The 15,530-nt window shown below is 43.9% G+C and overlaps 1 protein-coding gene across 6 annotated transcripts in view; it reads right to left on the bottom strand.

Annotated features, from left to right (window-relative positions):
• KIAA1671 (KIAA1671 ortholog) overlaps window positions 1–15,530 on the bottom strand; it is a 65,443-nt gene that overhangs the window by 3,954 nt on the left and 45,959 nt on the right. For 3 of the 6 annotated variants that reach the window (XM_014874875.2, XM_088175815.1, XM_088175814.1), the window contains 2 exons: window positions 6,698–6,816; window positions 1,212–1,467 (listed from right to left, as the gene is read on the bottom strand). In XM_014874875.2, coding sequence (XP_014730361.2) covers window positions 1,212–1,467; window positions 6,698–6,816 — 375 coding nt within the window. Of the gene's footprint in view, window positions 1–1,211; window positions 1,468–6,697; window positions 6,829–8,783; window positions 8,838–11,011; window positions 11,185–15,530 lie in introns of those variants that run through there. The other 3 variants (XM_088175816.1, XM_088175817.1, XM_088175818.1) reach the window with 3 other exon arrangements.

Here is a 15,530-nt window from a genome sequence, read left to right as displayed (position 1 = left end):
ATTAATATTAAAAATAACTGCAATAATCGGGAGTTTGGTTCCTAGAGTGTTTTATGAATACAGCCCTTGCTAGCTGGTAGCAGCTGAAGGCAAATCCCGAGATTGGGATCTAAAAAGAGCAACTACACAAAATTCTCTTGGAGTGTAGAGCTGCAGCTTCCCTGCCAGCCACAAACACTCGAGGCCACTCATCAGCAACAAGGACACTCCAAGTTTAGTGTCACAGCATTCAGAAAACTTCTGTGATCAGTCATTCCCAACACATCCAATAAGCAGTAACATTTACAGAGCAAACAAGGTGATGTAATTTATTTACTTGCTTAAAGCAATTTGCTGTTACAGATTTGCCTGTAACCACCAAATATCCCTGAGAAGATGTGGGTTTGCTCCCTTTTGCAAAAGATTTCAGGTCAGGAATAAATTACTCATCACACAGCAATTGCCATCTGCACTTGGAGCTAATAATGTTTTACAGAGACATCTTTAGTGGCCCAGGAACACCACAGAACCTTCTGGAAGTGTTCAAACACCGTGTGGATGTGGCACTTGGGGACATGTTAGTGGTGGCTTTGGCAGTGCTGGGGGAACAGTTGGACTTGATTATCTTAGAGGGCTTTTCCAAACTAAACAAAGTTCTTGCAGCACTAGACCTCATTAAATGTGTATGGCAGAAATTCCTGGTCTTACACCAACTGCAAGATTCTTCACTATAAAAAAATCCTTTAAAATGCAACTGTGAGCTACTATGGAAAGAAACCAATAGTAAACAGGAAAAATATGCATGGATGTGTTTATGGCCTTAAATCTGCGTGGCTGACAGCACAGCAGTCACTGGCTGTTTGTGTTATTAAATTATGCTTCCAATATTCATCCCTGGAAGTGTCCAAGGCCAGGTTGGATGGGGCTTGGAGAAATCTGGTCTAGTGGAAAATGTCCCTGCACATGGCAAGGGGTGGAACTGGATGAGCTTTAAGATCCCTTCTGCCCCAAACCAGTCTGGGATTCCATGATTGATTATCCAAGGCCAGCAGCTTTATGGAATCTCTCAGAACCTAAACACCATGGAGACTTAGAAGAACTCTGTAGTTTTGATCCTAAACTTTTCAGGCAGGAAAGCAGCTGGCAAAGTTCAGTGTGGGAAAAAAGCAGGGCAAAACTGTTTGCAAAGCTTCCAGAAGGATGAACTGAGGGAACACACGACAGCAACTCACATCAATGAAGGAGAAATAACTGCTCTTGTCCTCAGGGAGCGTGTCCCCTGCAGGAGGCAAATCAGTGCCATCAGTGGAGTCCAGGTCTGTGCTGGAACGGTCCAGGCTGGTGCTCCTTTGGTCTTTGGAGAGGTCATGGTGCTCAGCCAGGGAGGGTGGCTCTGTCTGTGAGGACAGTGAGGATGGGTGGCTGCCCGGGGGCTGCTTCCGCCCTGACACCACCTCGGTGTCCAGGCAAGGAGATTCTCCCACAAAGCTGCAATTGGAACAAAAGGAATCCGTGAGATTTGGGGGGAAACGGAGACCTGCAAGGCTGTTAGAATCCTGGAAACTGAGAATTTTAGACTTTGCTGACAGGCACTGACCCTCAGGGAAACACTGCTTTTGAGGCCGTGGAGAAGGCTTCCAAAATTGAGTGATAGAACTGGGATCATGGGTGTGCAGTTTGAATAGAAATGTGTAATATCACAGGGTGAAAAATTTAGAATTTAAGGTCTTAGAATATAGTAATATATAGAAAGCAAGATGGAGGTTTTAGGGTAGAGGTTTTGTCTTTCTTCTTCATGGGTTTGGGTCATCTTGTTTAATTGGATAGAAAAATCCGCATTGTGGGTAATGGGTGACCAGTTATTGGGTTAAAAGTAAAAATAATTAAGGTGTCGTTTCTTAATTGGACCATCTGGCCTTAAAATGCCTTGTAGAGAGAGAGATAGATGTCCATTTTTGCCTTGTTAGCTAGAAGTGCTGTAGAACTCACTGTAATATAGATAAGAATTAATGAACATCTGAGTCTGAACAAGAAATTACATCTCTCGTGCATTCAATCCTGTGCAAAAAAAAGATAAAAGTGATACAAGGCCAGGCTGCATCACACAGGTCAGCAGGAGTTAAAGAGAAGTGGAACAGAAAGTTTGAGTACCAGCAGCAGAGTGTGGATCCCTTCCACAGCCCCCACCCCTTGGATTCCCGGTGTGTTGAGGATTGGGGTGTGTTCCAGACAGCCAGAGGATTTTTTTTCCTGCAGAATTGCTGGAGCTGAGGAGAGCTGGGCACCAGGTGGCAGCCTAAGGCAGGGCTCCATGGGCTCCGAGCTCTGTGAGCCTCGGGAAGGAGGGCAGCAGCACCTGCTCCCTAGGGCTGGGATGCTCCCAGTGTTTTCCTACAATTCCTCCCATGGCCCAGACTGACAGGAATGAGCTGCAGGGTCAGGAATGAAATTTGGACACTGCTCTATCTGCCTTTGTCACAAAGGCTGGAAATAGTCCTTGAAAAGGGAAGATTCTACTTCCAGTAAAAATTGGGCTGTCCTGCTTCTAATTCCCAGTTTGAAAAAAACAAAACTTAAAGGATTTAGCTCTGATTTGTTTTCTCCTCTTGACAGAAGCCTTCAGTCACTAAGCACCATTTCTTGGGCACATTATCTAGGAAAACTGTTCTAAACCTAAAAAACCCCACTTATATATCAATATATGCACATCTTTTAAGCAATAAAGCTTAGTATTTGGTACAGCAATCCCAGGAGAAAAACACTCAGGAGTTTACTGCTGGATAACAGCATTCCATCAGCACCAGCACATGGAAGAGTGTCCAGTCTGGCAGAGCAGACACTGCCCACAGGGAATGCTGCTTCCCTCCTCCACCAGTGGGCCCCAGGATAATTAAGAATGGCACTAATGAGCTCTGGGGGAAAGTTTTTGTCTAGGATTTTTGCTTCAAATAACATTTTGTCTATCTGCAGCATTAGGCTTTAGAGCCACTGCAATGTTGAAGAAGGGACAATCTGCAGGACCTTTCATGGAAATTAAAGTGTGTGTTGAAAGGATCTTGCTGGATTTGCACATCTCCAAAAAGTCCCTTCCCTGCTGCATCCCAGGGCTGCAGCTGATACAATTCACTGAGGTTTTTAAAACTGAAATATTTGAGAGCAAGATGTGACAGAAATCCAGTTGAACTGGTTGGTGGTTCCTCATTCCCAAACTTTCCCAATGGATTTTCCTTTGGAGTTCCTGCACAATTACAGCCCCATACACCGACCCCTGTGGCACAGCTCATTCCCAAACGTGGGAAGGATGCCTGGAGTCCAAGCCCTGTTATGTGCAGAGGATTCTTTCCAGTGAACAGCAAATTAGGGGGAAAATTCCCTTCAGAGAAATGAAATTGAAAACATAATTTCAGTTCTCATTACTGAGATATATCATGCACCTCTTTCTATTACTTCATTAAGATTTCAGGGTTTGTGAGCACATCCATGAGCTGCCCCCAATGTTCCACAGGTGCATTTATAGACACTTCTCTGAGAAATCATCCCTCACACAAACGCAGCAGGATGGTTATCACAATGGGCAATAAACTGACAGCAATCCTCACTTTCAACTGCAATTAAATTTAATTAGTTTTAGCAAGACAGTGTATAGAGGCCATAAAGATGGTGTTGCTTCAACCTGTGAAATGAGGAATCAGAGCTGTATGGATCCACCACTTAAAACCAATTCCTTTCCTGTTAAAAACGTTAATTTTCCTTATGAAGACTGTTCTAACCTAAGAGTTTTCTAGAGTGTCAACTTGGAAAAGCTTATTAAAGTACTTAAGAAAAAATTAAAATAAAATCTTTTAGATAAACTAAGGAAAACCCAATTAACTCCTCCCAATTGGAAGAGATGGTTTCATCTCTGTCTATCCCAAGGAGTTACTGGCCAAAGCCCACTGGAACCAGCCCAGAGGAGCTCCTTACACTAATTCCAGCAGTCACTCAGTTCTAGATGAAAATACTCCTTCCTCCACCTTCCAAAAGCTCATCTGGGAAAAGAACTGTGTTCATCCTGTTGCCATGAAGTTCTGGCTTTTGATTTCAAAACTCCTCTCCCAGAGAAGTGTTGGAGTCACCATCCCTGGAAGGGTTCAAAACCCAAGCAGAGGTGGCACTGCTTGGTTTAAGGATTCAGGTGAAGGTTGGGCTCAGTGATCCTGGAGGGCTTTTCCGACCTTAAGGACTCTGATTCCATGAAGATGAGGTCATTCACAGAAGCACTAATGGAACACTCCTAAAATAATCCCTCCACGGCTCCAATACTGGGAAATGCCCCAGCCTGGAGGTTCCCCCAGCACAGCAGGAGGCTGTGACACCGTTTGGTCCCCACAGGATGTGACATCCTGGGGCTGGCAGGGGAAATGCTCCGAGGGAAGTGAGCCAGGCCAAACAGGAAAACTGAGCCATTAACATCTCCTGGGAGTTCCTGCCTCCAGCTGGGGGGAGCAGGAGGCACCAAAGGCAGAGCCCTGCCCAGAGCACCCACAGCAACATCAGGAGAACTGCTCCTGGCAGGGACTTCATCCAGAATCAACTGCACACAAAATGAACGTTCAATATATTCCAGGAAGACATCCATTATTTAAAAGTACATTAATCTCATTTCTCTTCAAGTGCCTGAATTAATACAGCAGCAATTCCCCTGCAATGAGCTGTAAGTCAAAATAAAGGAGAGCAATGAGGTGGCAAAATGCTAAAGAGTCTCTACACTGTCACCATTATACCATAAAAAAGGCAAAAACCAAACATTTCTTGCAGTGCAAACAAAATTCCAGCACATGGGATTGAGTTCAATCCTCCAGTGAAGAGGAATGTTTAGGTGGAGCTGTTCTAATCAGGATGGATGGATTGAAATAACTCTCCAGTGCTGCCTGCTCTGAAGCTGAGACAAGCACCTTTGTTAAGAAACTGATCTCAGAAATGTCTGCACCATCCTGGAATCCAAGTTAATTTTACAGCAGCCTGGCTGTCACTGTTGGCACTCACTTGTGACTGCTGAACCTCGAGCAGGTCCTTACCCTGATTTCATAAGCAATAAAATATTTATAACACACAGTTCTCGAGTGCAGAACAAACCAAACGTAACTGACATTAATGTCTGCTGTAAGATCCCAACAAATATAGCATTAAAAAACAGCTAAAATGCTATTTTCATACCACACTGAGCAGACAGGACACGAGTTCAGGGTAGATCAAACTGTAATTTACACAACAGGTGTGAACTATAAAAAAACCTCACACTTTGCTGCTCTAGGTTTATTTCACTAAATCATTCTAAGAACAGAAAAGCATCAGCAATACTCAGTATCAGTCTCACTCAACTGATACTCCATTTCATCCTCCACTTCACCACCAATAAAACACTTAAGAGTTGAAGATGTGGGCACAGAGATGCACTCTGTGTCACCCCACCTGAGGCCCAGAGTCCCTGTTCCAGAGGGATTTTGCCATTCAGCTCCCTCTGATGGTATTGTTAAAGCAATGGCAAATGTTGCAGTGTGAAAACAGCGTCTCAGAGAGAGAACAGAACATAAGAATTGAAGAAAAAAAATGAAGAACTGAATTAAAAAGAATTGAAATAAAAATATTTAAAAAATTAAAATATAAAGTCAGACATGAAATAGTCTTTAGTTTTAAGTGAGTAGAAATATTATTAAGTTGCATAGATATCAAGGAGAAGTATGAATATTAGTTTTAAGTAAGTAAAAATATGTTTTAAGCACCTTAAAAAGCAAAAGCTTTAGAATCTAGTGTAAAAATCAAGTTTTAAAAACAAGTTTTATAAACCCATAACAATCCCAAAAGGCAATGACAGAAAATCAGATTTAAAAACAAAGAAAACAAATAGAAGTGTCCAAGAACAAGGCTTGGAGCTCTAGCAGATGTCCCATGGCCGAGGGTTGGAATGAGATGATCTTTAAGGCCTTTACAGCATGGATTATTCTGGCATTGTGGAATTGTGCTGGATCCCAGAGACCTGAGGTTTTTGAGTTTTCTGTGCTTTCTGGCACTGATCCCCTGGAGAACACTGCTTTTGAACTGAGACCTTGGAGGAGGCTTCTAAATTTGAGTGATGAAGTTAAAAATCACGAGAGTGATTTATAGTTAAATAGAAGTGTATGGTTTCACATGGTGATGGCTTTTAAAACTGAGGTTTTTATAATATAAATAGTAATAATAGTACGTAGTAATAATAGTATATAGTATATAAATAGTATATAGAATATAAATAGTAATAGGTATGGGACAAGATGGAGGATTTTGGGTGGTGTCCCTTTCAGTGTTCATCTTCCTTCTTCATGGTTTCAGGCAGTAGTTTCTGGTTGGTCAGTGTCATGCTGAGGGTTATGGGAATGTGGTTATTGGGTTAAAAGGATTAATAATATAGGTGTTCATTCTCTACTGGACTGTTTAGCTTTAGGGGAGCTTGTAGCAGCTGGATCTCCCTCCATTTTACTTGTTTCTAGCAGGTGGCCAGAAGTGCAGCTGGACACTCTGTACTTTTTGATAAGATTTAATAAACAACCGAGCCCCAACACGAAAAAAATCCATTTCCTTCGTGTGCTTTTCAATCCTGGCTCTGAGTGAAGGCAGAAGAGACTGAGACAAGGCACTAATTTAAGTGGTTCCAGGATTGCAGCATCCCCCCCTCATCCCCTGAGCCGAGCAAAGCCCTCACCTGTCCCCGCTGTGCCGCTGCTCGTTCCAGGTGCCGTACTGGCTGTCGGGCTCCTGCACCAGCGTGTCCGTGTCCTTGGCCCCCGGAGGCTGCCTGGAGAAGCATTGCCTCAGCTGGTCCTGCAAAGAAACCTGCAGTCAGTGCTCCAGCCCCTGCAGGAGGGGTGAACAGGTTTGGTTGGTAAGAATGGGTTGGAATCTGACAATTAAGCTTGGCCGAATGGGAATGAATTTAAACGCGATGAACTCGGAGAGATGATTCTCTCTACAGGAATTCTCTGCACAATAATTACAAGAATTGTTTCCCTGAGCAAAGAATGGATTCCAGAGGTTGGAGCTGACTCCCTGACTTCAAGAACTCCGTGCTGCTTTAATATTGCTTTTATCTCAGGTTGCACAGAACTTCTCAAAGCACCTATGCAAGCACAAGGAATTCTGCTGGGAATGACATTTCACCTCCTCAAGCACAGCAGGCAAACATCAACTCCACTGCTCTTTTGCTGAGTTTAATAAAATGATCCTTTTCTTCTTTTCAAGCCTTCCTTGGAAGACATTCAAAATAAATAAGTAAATAAACACCAGGCCAGACACAAAAAAAGCCTTCTACAAACTGATGTAACATCCAAACCCAGTGCAGGACAGAGCATGGTGGGTTTGCTTTGTTCTACTCTGACCTCTCCTTTTTTTATTGTTTTTATCCCATGGATCTGCTGCTTTCCTGAGAAGGAATGAGTGGATCCCAGGCCCTCATCTTTCCAGGGAGAGAAGTGGGTCAGTGCTGGCACCCCAGATTTGCAGCACACCAATGTTAACCCAGCCCTGCAGTTGTGCTGAGTTATTCAGGGAGCTTCAAGAATTCCTGAAATCCTACACTGGGAGCAGATAATTAACTGTTGGTCCCTTTCACCTTCATTACCCTGAACAAATACAAACGTGGCTTTCAGCTCCAGATCAGTTTTGCTTATCAAGATTTTATCTGACAGCAAATTACACGGTTTTCCACCTGCCCTTGGAAAAATCCAAAGATTTTTCTCTCTTTGCAAGTACTCCCTGAGCAGAACACATTGCTGGGACTAGAACACATTTCTTTTTCTTTAGGCAGCACACACAAAGTAACAATAATTTTTAAAATCCCATATTTATTATGTAAAATTCCTTATATTATTGGGGGAAGAAAAGAGAGATTGCATGTTTACTTGTTTCCTTAATTTTGTACACATAAAAAATGCTGCCTTAAGACTATAAAACCATTAAGGATAATTCAGCAGTGCTGACACCTGGCTACTGAAGAAATCCCACACCACTTCCAGCTCTCATAACCAGTTATTTCCCAGTGGCCACAGCCACTCTCCAGCCCTGTCGTGCTCTTTGCTGCTGACAAAGTGTGTTTTAATGCAAAGAAAATACAAAAGGCTCCACCATTTACTCCAACCATCACCATGCAACTCAAAAATCAAATGAAATTCTCTTTGCAATACTCAAGTAAAACTGGCTTGGTTTGTGAGTTACATGGAACAGACATTTCCTGCTTTTCATACTCCAGATGCTCCTCCAGCCCCAGAATTCACTGGTTCTTACACTTTCTACAATCATAGCATCTTTAAGGTTGGAAAAAAAACTTCAGAAAGATGGGAGTCCAACCTATCCTACACAGATGTCTAAATAGAGATATGTACATGAATGCCTGGAGGCGAGTTCAGCTCTTACATTTCCCAGCCCTTGCCAGGTACAAGATTCCAAATGCAAGCCAGGCACAGGCTGCTTCCAGCACAGGAGATAGTCTGGTATTTCCTAGAAACCACAGGGCATTTCCTCCTGCTTGGCTTGGCTGTCACGTTTTGCCTTCCACAAATTCCCTCTGCAGCTTCCCAAAGCCATGATTTGCTCCAGGGACTCCTGGGCTCAGTGGCTGCCCTTCTAGGAAAGGCACTAACAAACACTTTCTCTCCTCTTTTGCCTCTCTCTGTGGCAAGTGGCTCTTTTCACTTCCATCCCAACTGCCTATGCTCATTCAGAGTTTGTTTTTTTACCCCACTCATAATCAATTTGTACAGTATTTTCCACTGGTTATGACTAAAACCCATTACCTCTACACACAGCACCATTTTATTTGCAATCACTCCCATTGTTTCTAGCAGAAATCAGACTAAAAAGCTTAGAAAAAGGAACAGGAGCAGCAGAGGAGCAGCTTTTGTCGTGCTGCAGTGGGGAGCCCTTGTTTACACAGCACTGAGTTATCAGGGCCACAGGGGCTGTACAGAAGGGGTGTGGACAGCACAGATAACAACAGCTCAGCAGCCACAGGGGTCAAGTTTAGGTGCAAAGACACCACTCCTGTGTAGGTTCAGTAATACCTAACAACATTTATACACTGCTGGCCAGAATGACAACGTTAGCAGAGTTATTTGAGTGCTAAATCCAAAACAAAAAAAAAATAGAAAAATTCATTTATTGAAAAAGAAATAAAATTACTGCTTCTGAAGACATTGTAAAGTTCAATACAACAAACAAAAGTCTTAATGTCAGGAATAAAACACTCCAGACTCTAGGAAATCTAGAGTTCTCTACATTCTAAAGACTTGGTTATATTCAGAACCATAATTTCATTGTGCTTCTGGAGGAAGCTGCTTATTTCAAAATGATTGTGTCCTTCCCTGACAGGCCCTTTCAACATGTACTTTTTAAGGTGCCAAATGATTAATTGGAAAAAAAAAAAAATAAACGTTCTCTAGGTACCAAGCACAAAAATAAGGAGTGGGAAGAGGAGCTGATCCTCTCCTTGGCTGTTGGAGGAGGTGTTGGCTGGGGGCACTGAGGGTGCTGCAGAAAAGGAATTTATAGCCTGTACAGCAGCTCAGAGGAAAGGGAGTGACAACAAACCAGGAAGATTTTCCTTGCCAGAAGGTAATTATTAACAAGAATTAAGAATTTTAGGTTTTTTTTTGAAGATCCGTTTTCTGTCATTATCAACCACACTCCTGAAAGACTCAAGGCAGTGAACACATGAAGGCAGGCAAGGTACAGACACTTCCTCCATAAACAGAATATTCAGGAAACTGAAAAACGAATCATTCCAAAGGGAAAAGTAGTAAAGAGGGGTCTGGTGTCTTTTCAGCACACAAGATAAATTAGAAAAGTTCTAATTTGGGTTCATGATGACAGAAAAATCTCCCAAATCAAATAAAACCCACACCTGATCCAGGTTGCAAATGCTGCAATTCTCCGAGCTTTGATCTTTAACTTCCCAATTCTTACACCAGGAGCCGAGAAAAAAAATTTCTACTTAATTTTTTTTATCAAATAAAGCAGCTGAGCTGTGTCCTGCTTTGCCTCTGGTTCTTCTAAAATGAGCCATTATGATTATGCCTCTTTCAGTCCACCCTTGGAATTAAGCTGGGCTTGGCTACAGTCCAGTGCTGATTACTCCTGCAATTTCCCCTTCCTGAAAACGATGCACACACAACATTGGTCCCACCAGCCCCAAAATTACCCCTAACTCTGGGTCAATGCAGACATTTATGTGCAAAACCCTCCTGCACTGATGGGAAATGAAGACCTGGCACAGGAGGAACACCAGCTCTGAGAGATCTCCTGAGTCAGAAGCTGCACAGACAGTTTCAAAAATATCTTTGTTTGCCAAGGAGCCCGAGACATCAGCCAGCCAAAGTGACAGCCCACAGCTTGAGTGTGAATGTTCAGAGCTAAATTCCACTGGCATGGATTGGTATGAAGAGGAACTGCACAATGGAAGGAAGTTTTGACCATCTGCCTTGCTAATACACAACTCAGAGAAAAAATGGTGCTGATTTCTTGAAAAGGGCTGCCTTTTCTTTTTCTTTTTTCATTTTCCCTCTCCTTACTTTAATTAAAGAAGCAGAAATGTGGTCAAATTACCCCTTAAGTGTGACACTGCATTTTAGAAGAGTTCACAAGTCCTTATAAATCCCAAAAAAGTATTCCAGCTGTTCCCCTGCAGCATGCCAAAAAGACAGCCATAGACCTCCACCTATTCATATTTTGTATTATTTTGCAGTTGACTCTGCTTTGAATGGGATGCTGGGCTTGATGAGCTACAGAGGTTCTTTATAACCTAAATTATCCTACAATAATTCTAAGGACTCAGAGGTGAACTATATATTTGGAGCACTAAAACAGAATTACCAGAACATAACACCAGATTGAAACCAACCAACACTGAAAACCCCACCACAATGAGAGAGTCTATGGGTCACAGCCCACGGATTTTAATTTGGAAATACCCAAATGCCAAGACAGCAAGTGGGAAGAGGATCCCAGGATTTCCATCTGTACTTACTATCCATCCAATGAATGCTGCCCATAAGGAATAAGTCATGGCTCCAGCTCCTCTTATTTCCCAGTAATCAGGTGGGATTCAGACTGGTGAGATCAGCCAACTCAGTGCTTTCATTAATTGCTGTATGGACTCAGAGCCTTGGGGAACGTTCCAGGCTGAGGCAGCACCTTCTGCCCCCACCCTCCCTGCTGCAGCCCCAGATAAAGAGTTCCAGGAACTGCCCAGCTGAGCTCAGGGATGAGTTACAGACCTCCAGCATGAGGGAAGGCTCCCAGGCAGCACAACAGCCACAACAGACAGGACAGCACTGCCCCATCCCTGGAGACCAGCCCCAAGAGCAGGGACAGAATTAATGGAATTAACCCCTCTGAGAACCTCCAGGGCTTTACACCCCAACACAGGTACCTCCAGGGGGGTCAGCAGGCAGGGAGATGGCAGAGAGAGGCTGTGGTGCCTGCTCAAGTGGAGCATCCCTCTGTGGGGGTCTCAGCACAGGGAGGACATGGAGATGCTGGAGTGAGTCCAGAGGAGGCTGTGAGGGTGATCTGAGGGATGGAGCAGCTCTCCCATAGCAAAGGCTGACACGTGGGGTTGTTCAGCCTGGAGAAGAGGCTCCAGGGAGACTTTACTATGGCCTTTCAGTACCTAAAGGGGCTCCAAGAGAGCTGGGGAGGAACTATGGACAAGGGGGAATGGCTTCCCACTGACAGAGAGCAGGTTCAGATGATGTCAGGAAGAAATGTTTCCCTGTGAGGGTGGGGAGACCCTGGCAGAGGGTGCCCAGAGAAGCTGTGGCTGCCCCATCTCTGGATGTCCCAGGCCAGGTTGGACAGAGCTTGGAGCAACCTGGGCTAAGTGGACCCATGGCAGGGGCTGGAATGGGATGAGCTTTAAGGTCCCTCCCAACCCAGACGATTCCATGATCCTGCTGGCCCTGGCACATCCTGAGCTGAGCAGGACAAGCTGGTTTGATGTGAAAAACTGGAGCTGCTGCTGCTGCTGAATGCACAAGCAATGCCTGGAGAAACACACGTGTGCCCCATGTGACTGTGAGCACTCACACACCACATTTAGCTCTCTTAGATCCTAAGGAGCTCCACTGCTCTGCTCAAAAATCCTTTAAATAATGGATGTTTCCCTCTCCCAGGGGCAGTGGAGTACGTTCCAGTCCCACAGTACCAAGTATCTCATACATACCATCAGCCCTGACAGTCTCCCTGTTGCTATGCAACCCTGGGCTGCCTCTCCATATGAGTTTTCCCTCCCTCTTCCACAGGGATACATATCCAACTACCAATTACATCCCTGATGCTAAAGCCTGACAGCATTTCCCTTATGAAACAGGAGTTGTTTTTAGAGGGTGACTGGTCTAATTCTTCACCTTTGCATTGCTTCCCTATTGATGCACAGGGCTCAATTCCAACCCTTCCTCCCTGAAAACACACAGCAAAAATTGCAGCAAATGTACTAAAGGAGCTCCAAGAGAGCTGGGGTGGGATTTTGGACAAGGACGTGGAGAGGTTTTAAACTGACAAAGGACAGGTTTAGATCAGATATTAGGAAGAAATTCTTGCTGTGAGGGTGCTGAAGCCCTGGCACAGGCTGCAGCACCAGAGACCCAAAGTTTACCCTGTATCGATTCTGGCTACAACAGAGAATGTGGTGAAATGAATGCAGATAAAGTTGGTTTTGCCAGGGTTCTGGTTACAATCATGCAGTGACATCAGCTCCCTGTCCCTGCAGTGACTCCTGGTGCCCTTATCCTCCTCATTCCACAGAGGATTTCTAAGACATTTGAGAGTTTGTCATTTTTTCTGCCCTGCAAATCGAGCTGCTCTGCCCTGCTGTGAACACTCACCACACAAGTCAGGCTGTTCAGGGCAAGGCTGAAGATGGAGCAGAGGTTGACTCGATGTGCAAAAAGCAGAGGAGAATCTAATTCTAAATATAAGCCTTGCTAGGGCTGAGTGAGCCACAACAGCACTTTCTCTGAGAGGTGGGAATATACAACACCACAGCACAGCAGAGGAGCTAGCTGGGAACATTTTTAAAACCTCTCCTGTATCATCAGATTAAATTTCCTTTTCAGCCTCAGGCAGCCGAGCTGATAAGGAACGAACCCCTAAGAAAGGCAAGGCAGCAGGAAGGAGCCAGAGGCTCCATCAGGAAGATCCTGAGCAGTGAGAGGGAATCCAGGCTCTCCCCAGGGCACGTGTAACTCCCATCAGTGTTCATAAAACCTGGCACCAAGCGTGGAACAGGATCCCTCGACTTCAACACTGCAGGAGGCACAAGCCAGAACAAGGCAATTTCATACTGGGATGCCAGGGAGGGAAGAGATTTGCTTTTTTTTTTGAAAAGCTGCATAGTTGAAATCAACACTTCCTACTCGAAATGCTGCATTTCACAGCTCTTCTGCACAGCTAACGTCTCTCCACATGAGACACAAGTTAAATTTCAAACAAACATTCCTGGGAAAAAAGTGCTCCTTAGCTTAAAGCCTGGAATGAAAGATGTACAGAAAGTGACAGGATTTCCTGACAACAAGTGAATAACAAACACGCTCGTTTCAACACACAGCTCCGGAGATGTTTAAGGAGCCAGCAGTCAAAACACACACACAGTCACCCCCCAGTGAACGCCAGCAGCGCTTCCCAAAACTTTCACAATATTACCAAGTTCAATAAAAATAGATTGTCGGGATAAGGAGGCTGTGAGACCCTGGCACAGGGTGCCCAGAGAAGCTCTGGCTGCTCCATGAGTGTCCAAGGCCAGGCTGGAGCAACCTGGGATAGTGCAAAGTGTCCCAGCCCACGGCAGGGGTAGGACTGGATAATTTTAAGCCCACTTTCAACCTGAATTCTTCTGGGATTCTATGGCGTGTGTTCAGAGAAGTTTTTGTATAATACAATTTATTTCCCCTGAAAGCTATCACTGACAGCTTTAAAAAAAAAAGGCAGCAAGGTAGAAGAGCACAAAATATCAGCTCTAAATTTATTTAGGCTATTTTTTTTTTTGTTTAAGAGCACAGTAAAAATCAACTCTTTGCAGGCAGCCTAAGTGAAACCACGGAGTAAAGTAGTTTAAATAATTATTCCTGTCAAAATAACGAGAGAACAACAAAGGCAGCTACCAAATGCCCATCACTATGGGTTTCTGGCCCAGATTTATATGCCAGCTACGTTCATGGCCTGTTAAACCAAAGAGAAGTTATTAAGAATGAAAAAGCAGGAACTGTTTCAGCACTGGCCCTCGTATCTTCATTAATTAAACTGAACAGCTTCACTCCTCCCCCCAGCCCCAAACAAGACAAACAACTCATTTTTAAAGCCTGCTTGCTGCAAACTTGCTTCCCCCTACCCTAACAGCTCCCTGGGAATTTAAAGATAAAATTTAAAGATTAAAATTCCATTTACTGATAGTACCAAAATATTCTTTTTGAGAACAACTCACTGTGTTCTCGGTGAACATTAGGGCAGAACAATTCAGCAGCTATTCACCGTAGGGCCTGTACCCATTCCAAGTTCAGAATCAAAGTTCCACCTTGTAGTAATTTCTCTTTACAAATCGTTTGTTGAAGGATTTTCACCACAAAGGACAAACTTTTTGCAGATAGACTTGGATACAACATAACAGGCACTGCAGATCAAAGCTTTTCTATAAGCAGAGACACAGTCCCAGGTGAATGCAGGTGTGGAACTCAAACCAGGACCCTCACCTGCTCCAGAAAGGGATCCTGTTCAAGGGGAAAAGGCAGAGTCCACAGCTCTCCCCAGCAACAAACTGTACAAGCTTAGAATGAAACATCTGGGAAGATTCATAAAAACTAGGATGGGAATTTCAGCCTCTAGCAGGGCAAGGGCTGAAGGATGCAACAAAAACCTTCAGAAGGACTAAGTGCCTTCCTAGCACATCTGGGACACGTGCTTCAAACAAATCACTCCACTTCCATCTTTAATTTAGAATTAAAAACTGAATCCAAACTAAGTAACAGTGATGCTGCTAGATGAATTCTGAATTACAACAACCTTTTCTTTGACTGCCTGATACACCAAAAGCAAACCACTTCTGAATGCACTTTGGTGTTATTTTTAGCATCAGAGCAATTTAGGTAAAACACATCGACCACACTCAGCCCCAGAATTCATCTTTCCTGTTCTGTGTGAAACACCTCTGAGGTTTTCCATGGCTTTTTTTAGCAGTGTAAGTGGAGCCAAGGGAATCAAACAGCTTGCCCTGGTTTTATTGTATGGCAACAAACCTCGAGACCTAGAACAGTGCTGGCTGTGAAACCAGATCTCACACCTATAATAGAACCATGACCCATAGACCCTGATTAAATCAGAGGCCATGTTTAATGCATGTCTCTCTGCTCCTCTTACAAAGACACCAAGTTGATGACATGAGATGAAAATGGACAATTAACTCCATCAAAATACCTGAAAGAAAAATCAGCTTCTATTTAAAAGGTCTCACTGCAAAGTAAAAACTTCTGCAAGCTCAGCTATGGATTTGCAGA

The sequence above is a fragment of the Sturnus vulgaris genome, chromosome 19 (genome assembly GCF_052056855.1).
Source record: "Sturnus vulgaris isolate bStuVul1 chromosome 19, bStuVul1.hap1, whole genome shotgun sequence".
NCBI classification, from domain to species: Eukaryota; Metazoa; Chordata; class Aves; order Passeriformes; family Sturnidae; genus Sturnus; species Sturnus vulgaris.
Note: the sequence above shows the minus strand (reverse complement) of the source record. Positions and strands in the feature narration are given on the sequence as shown.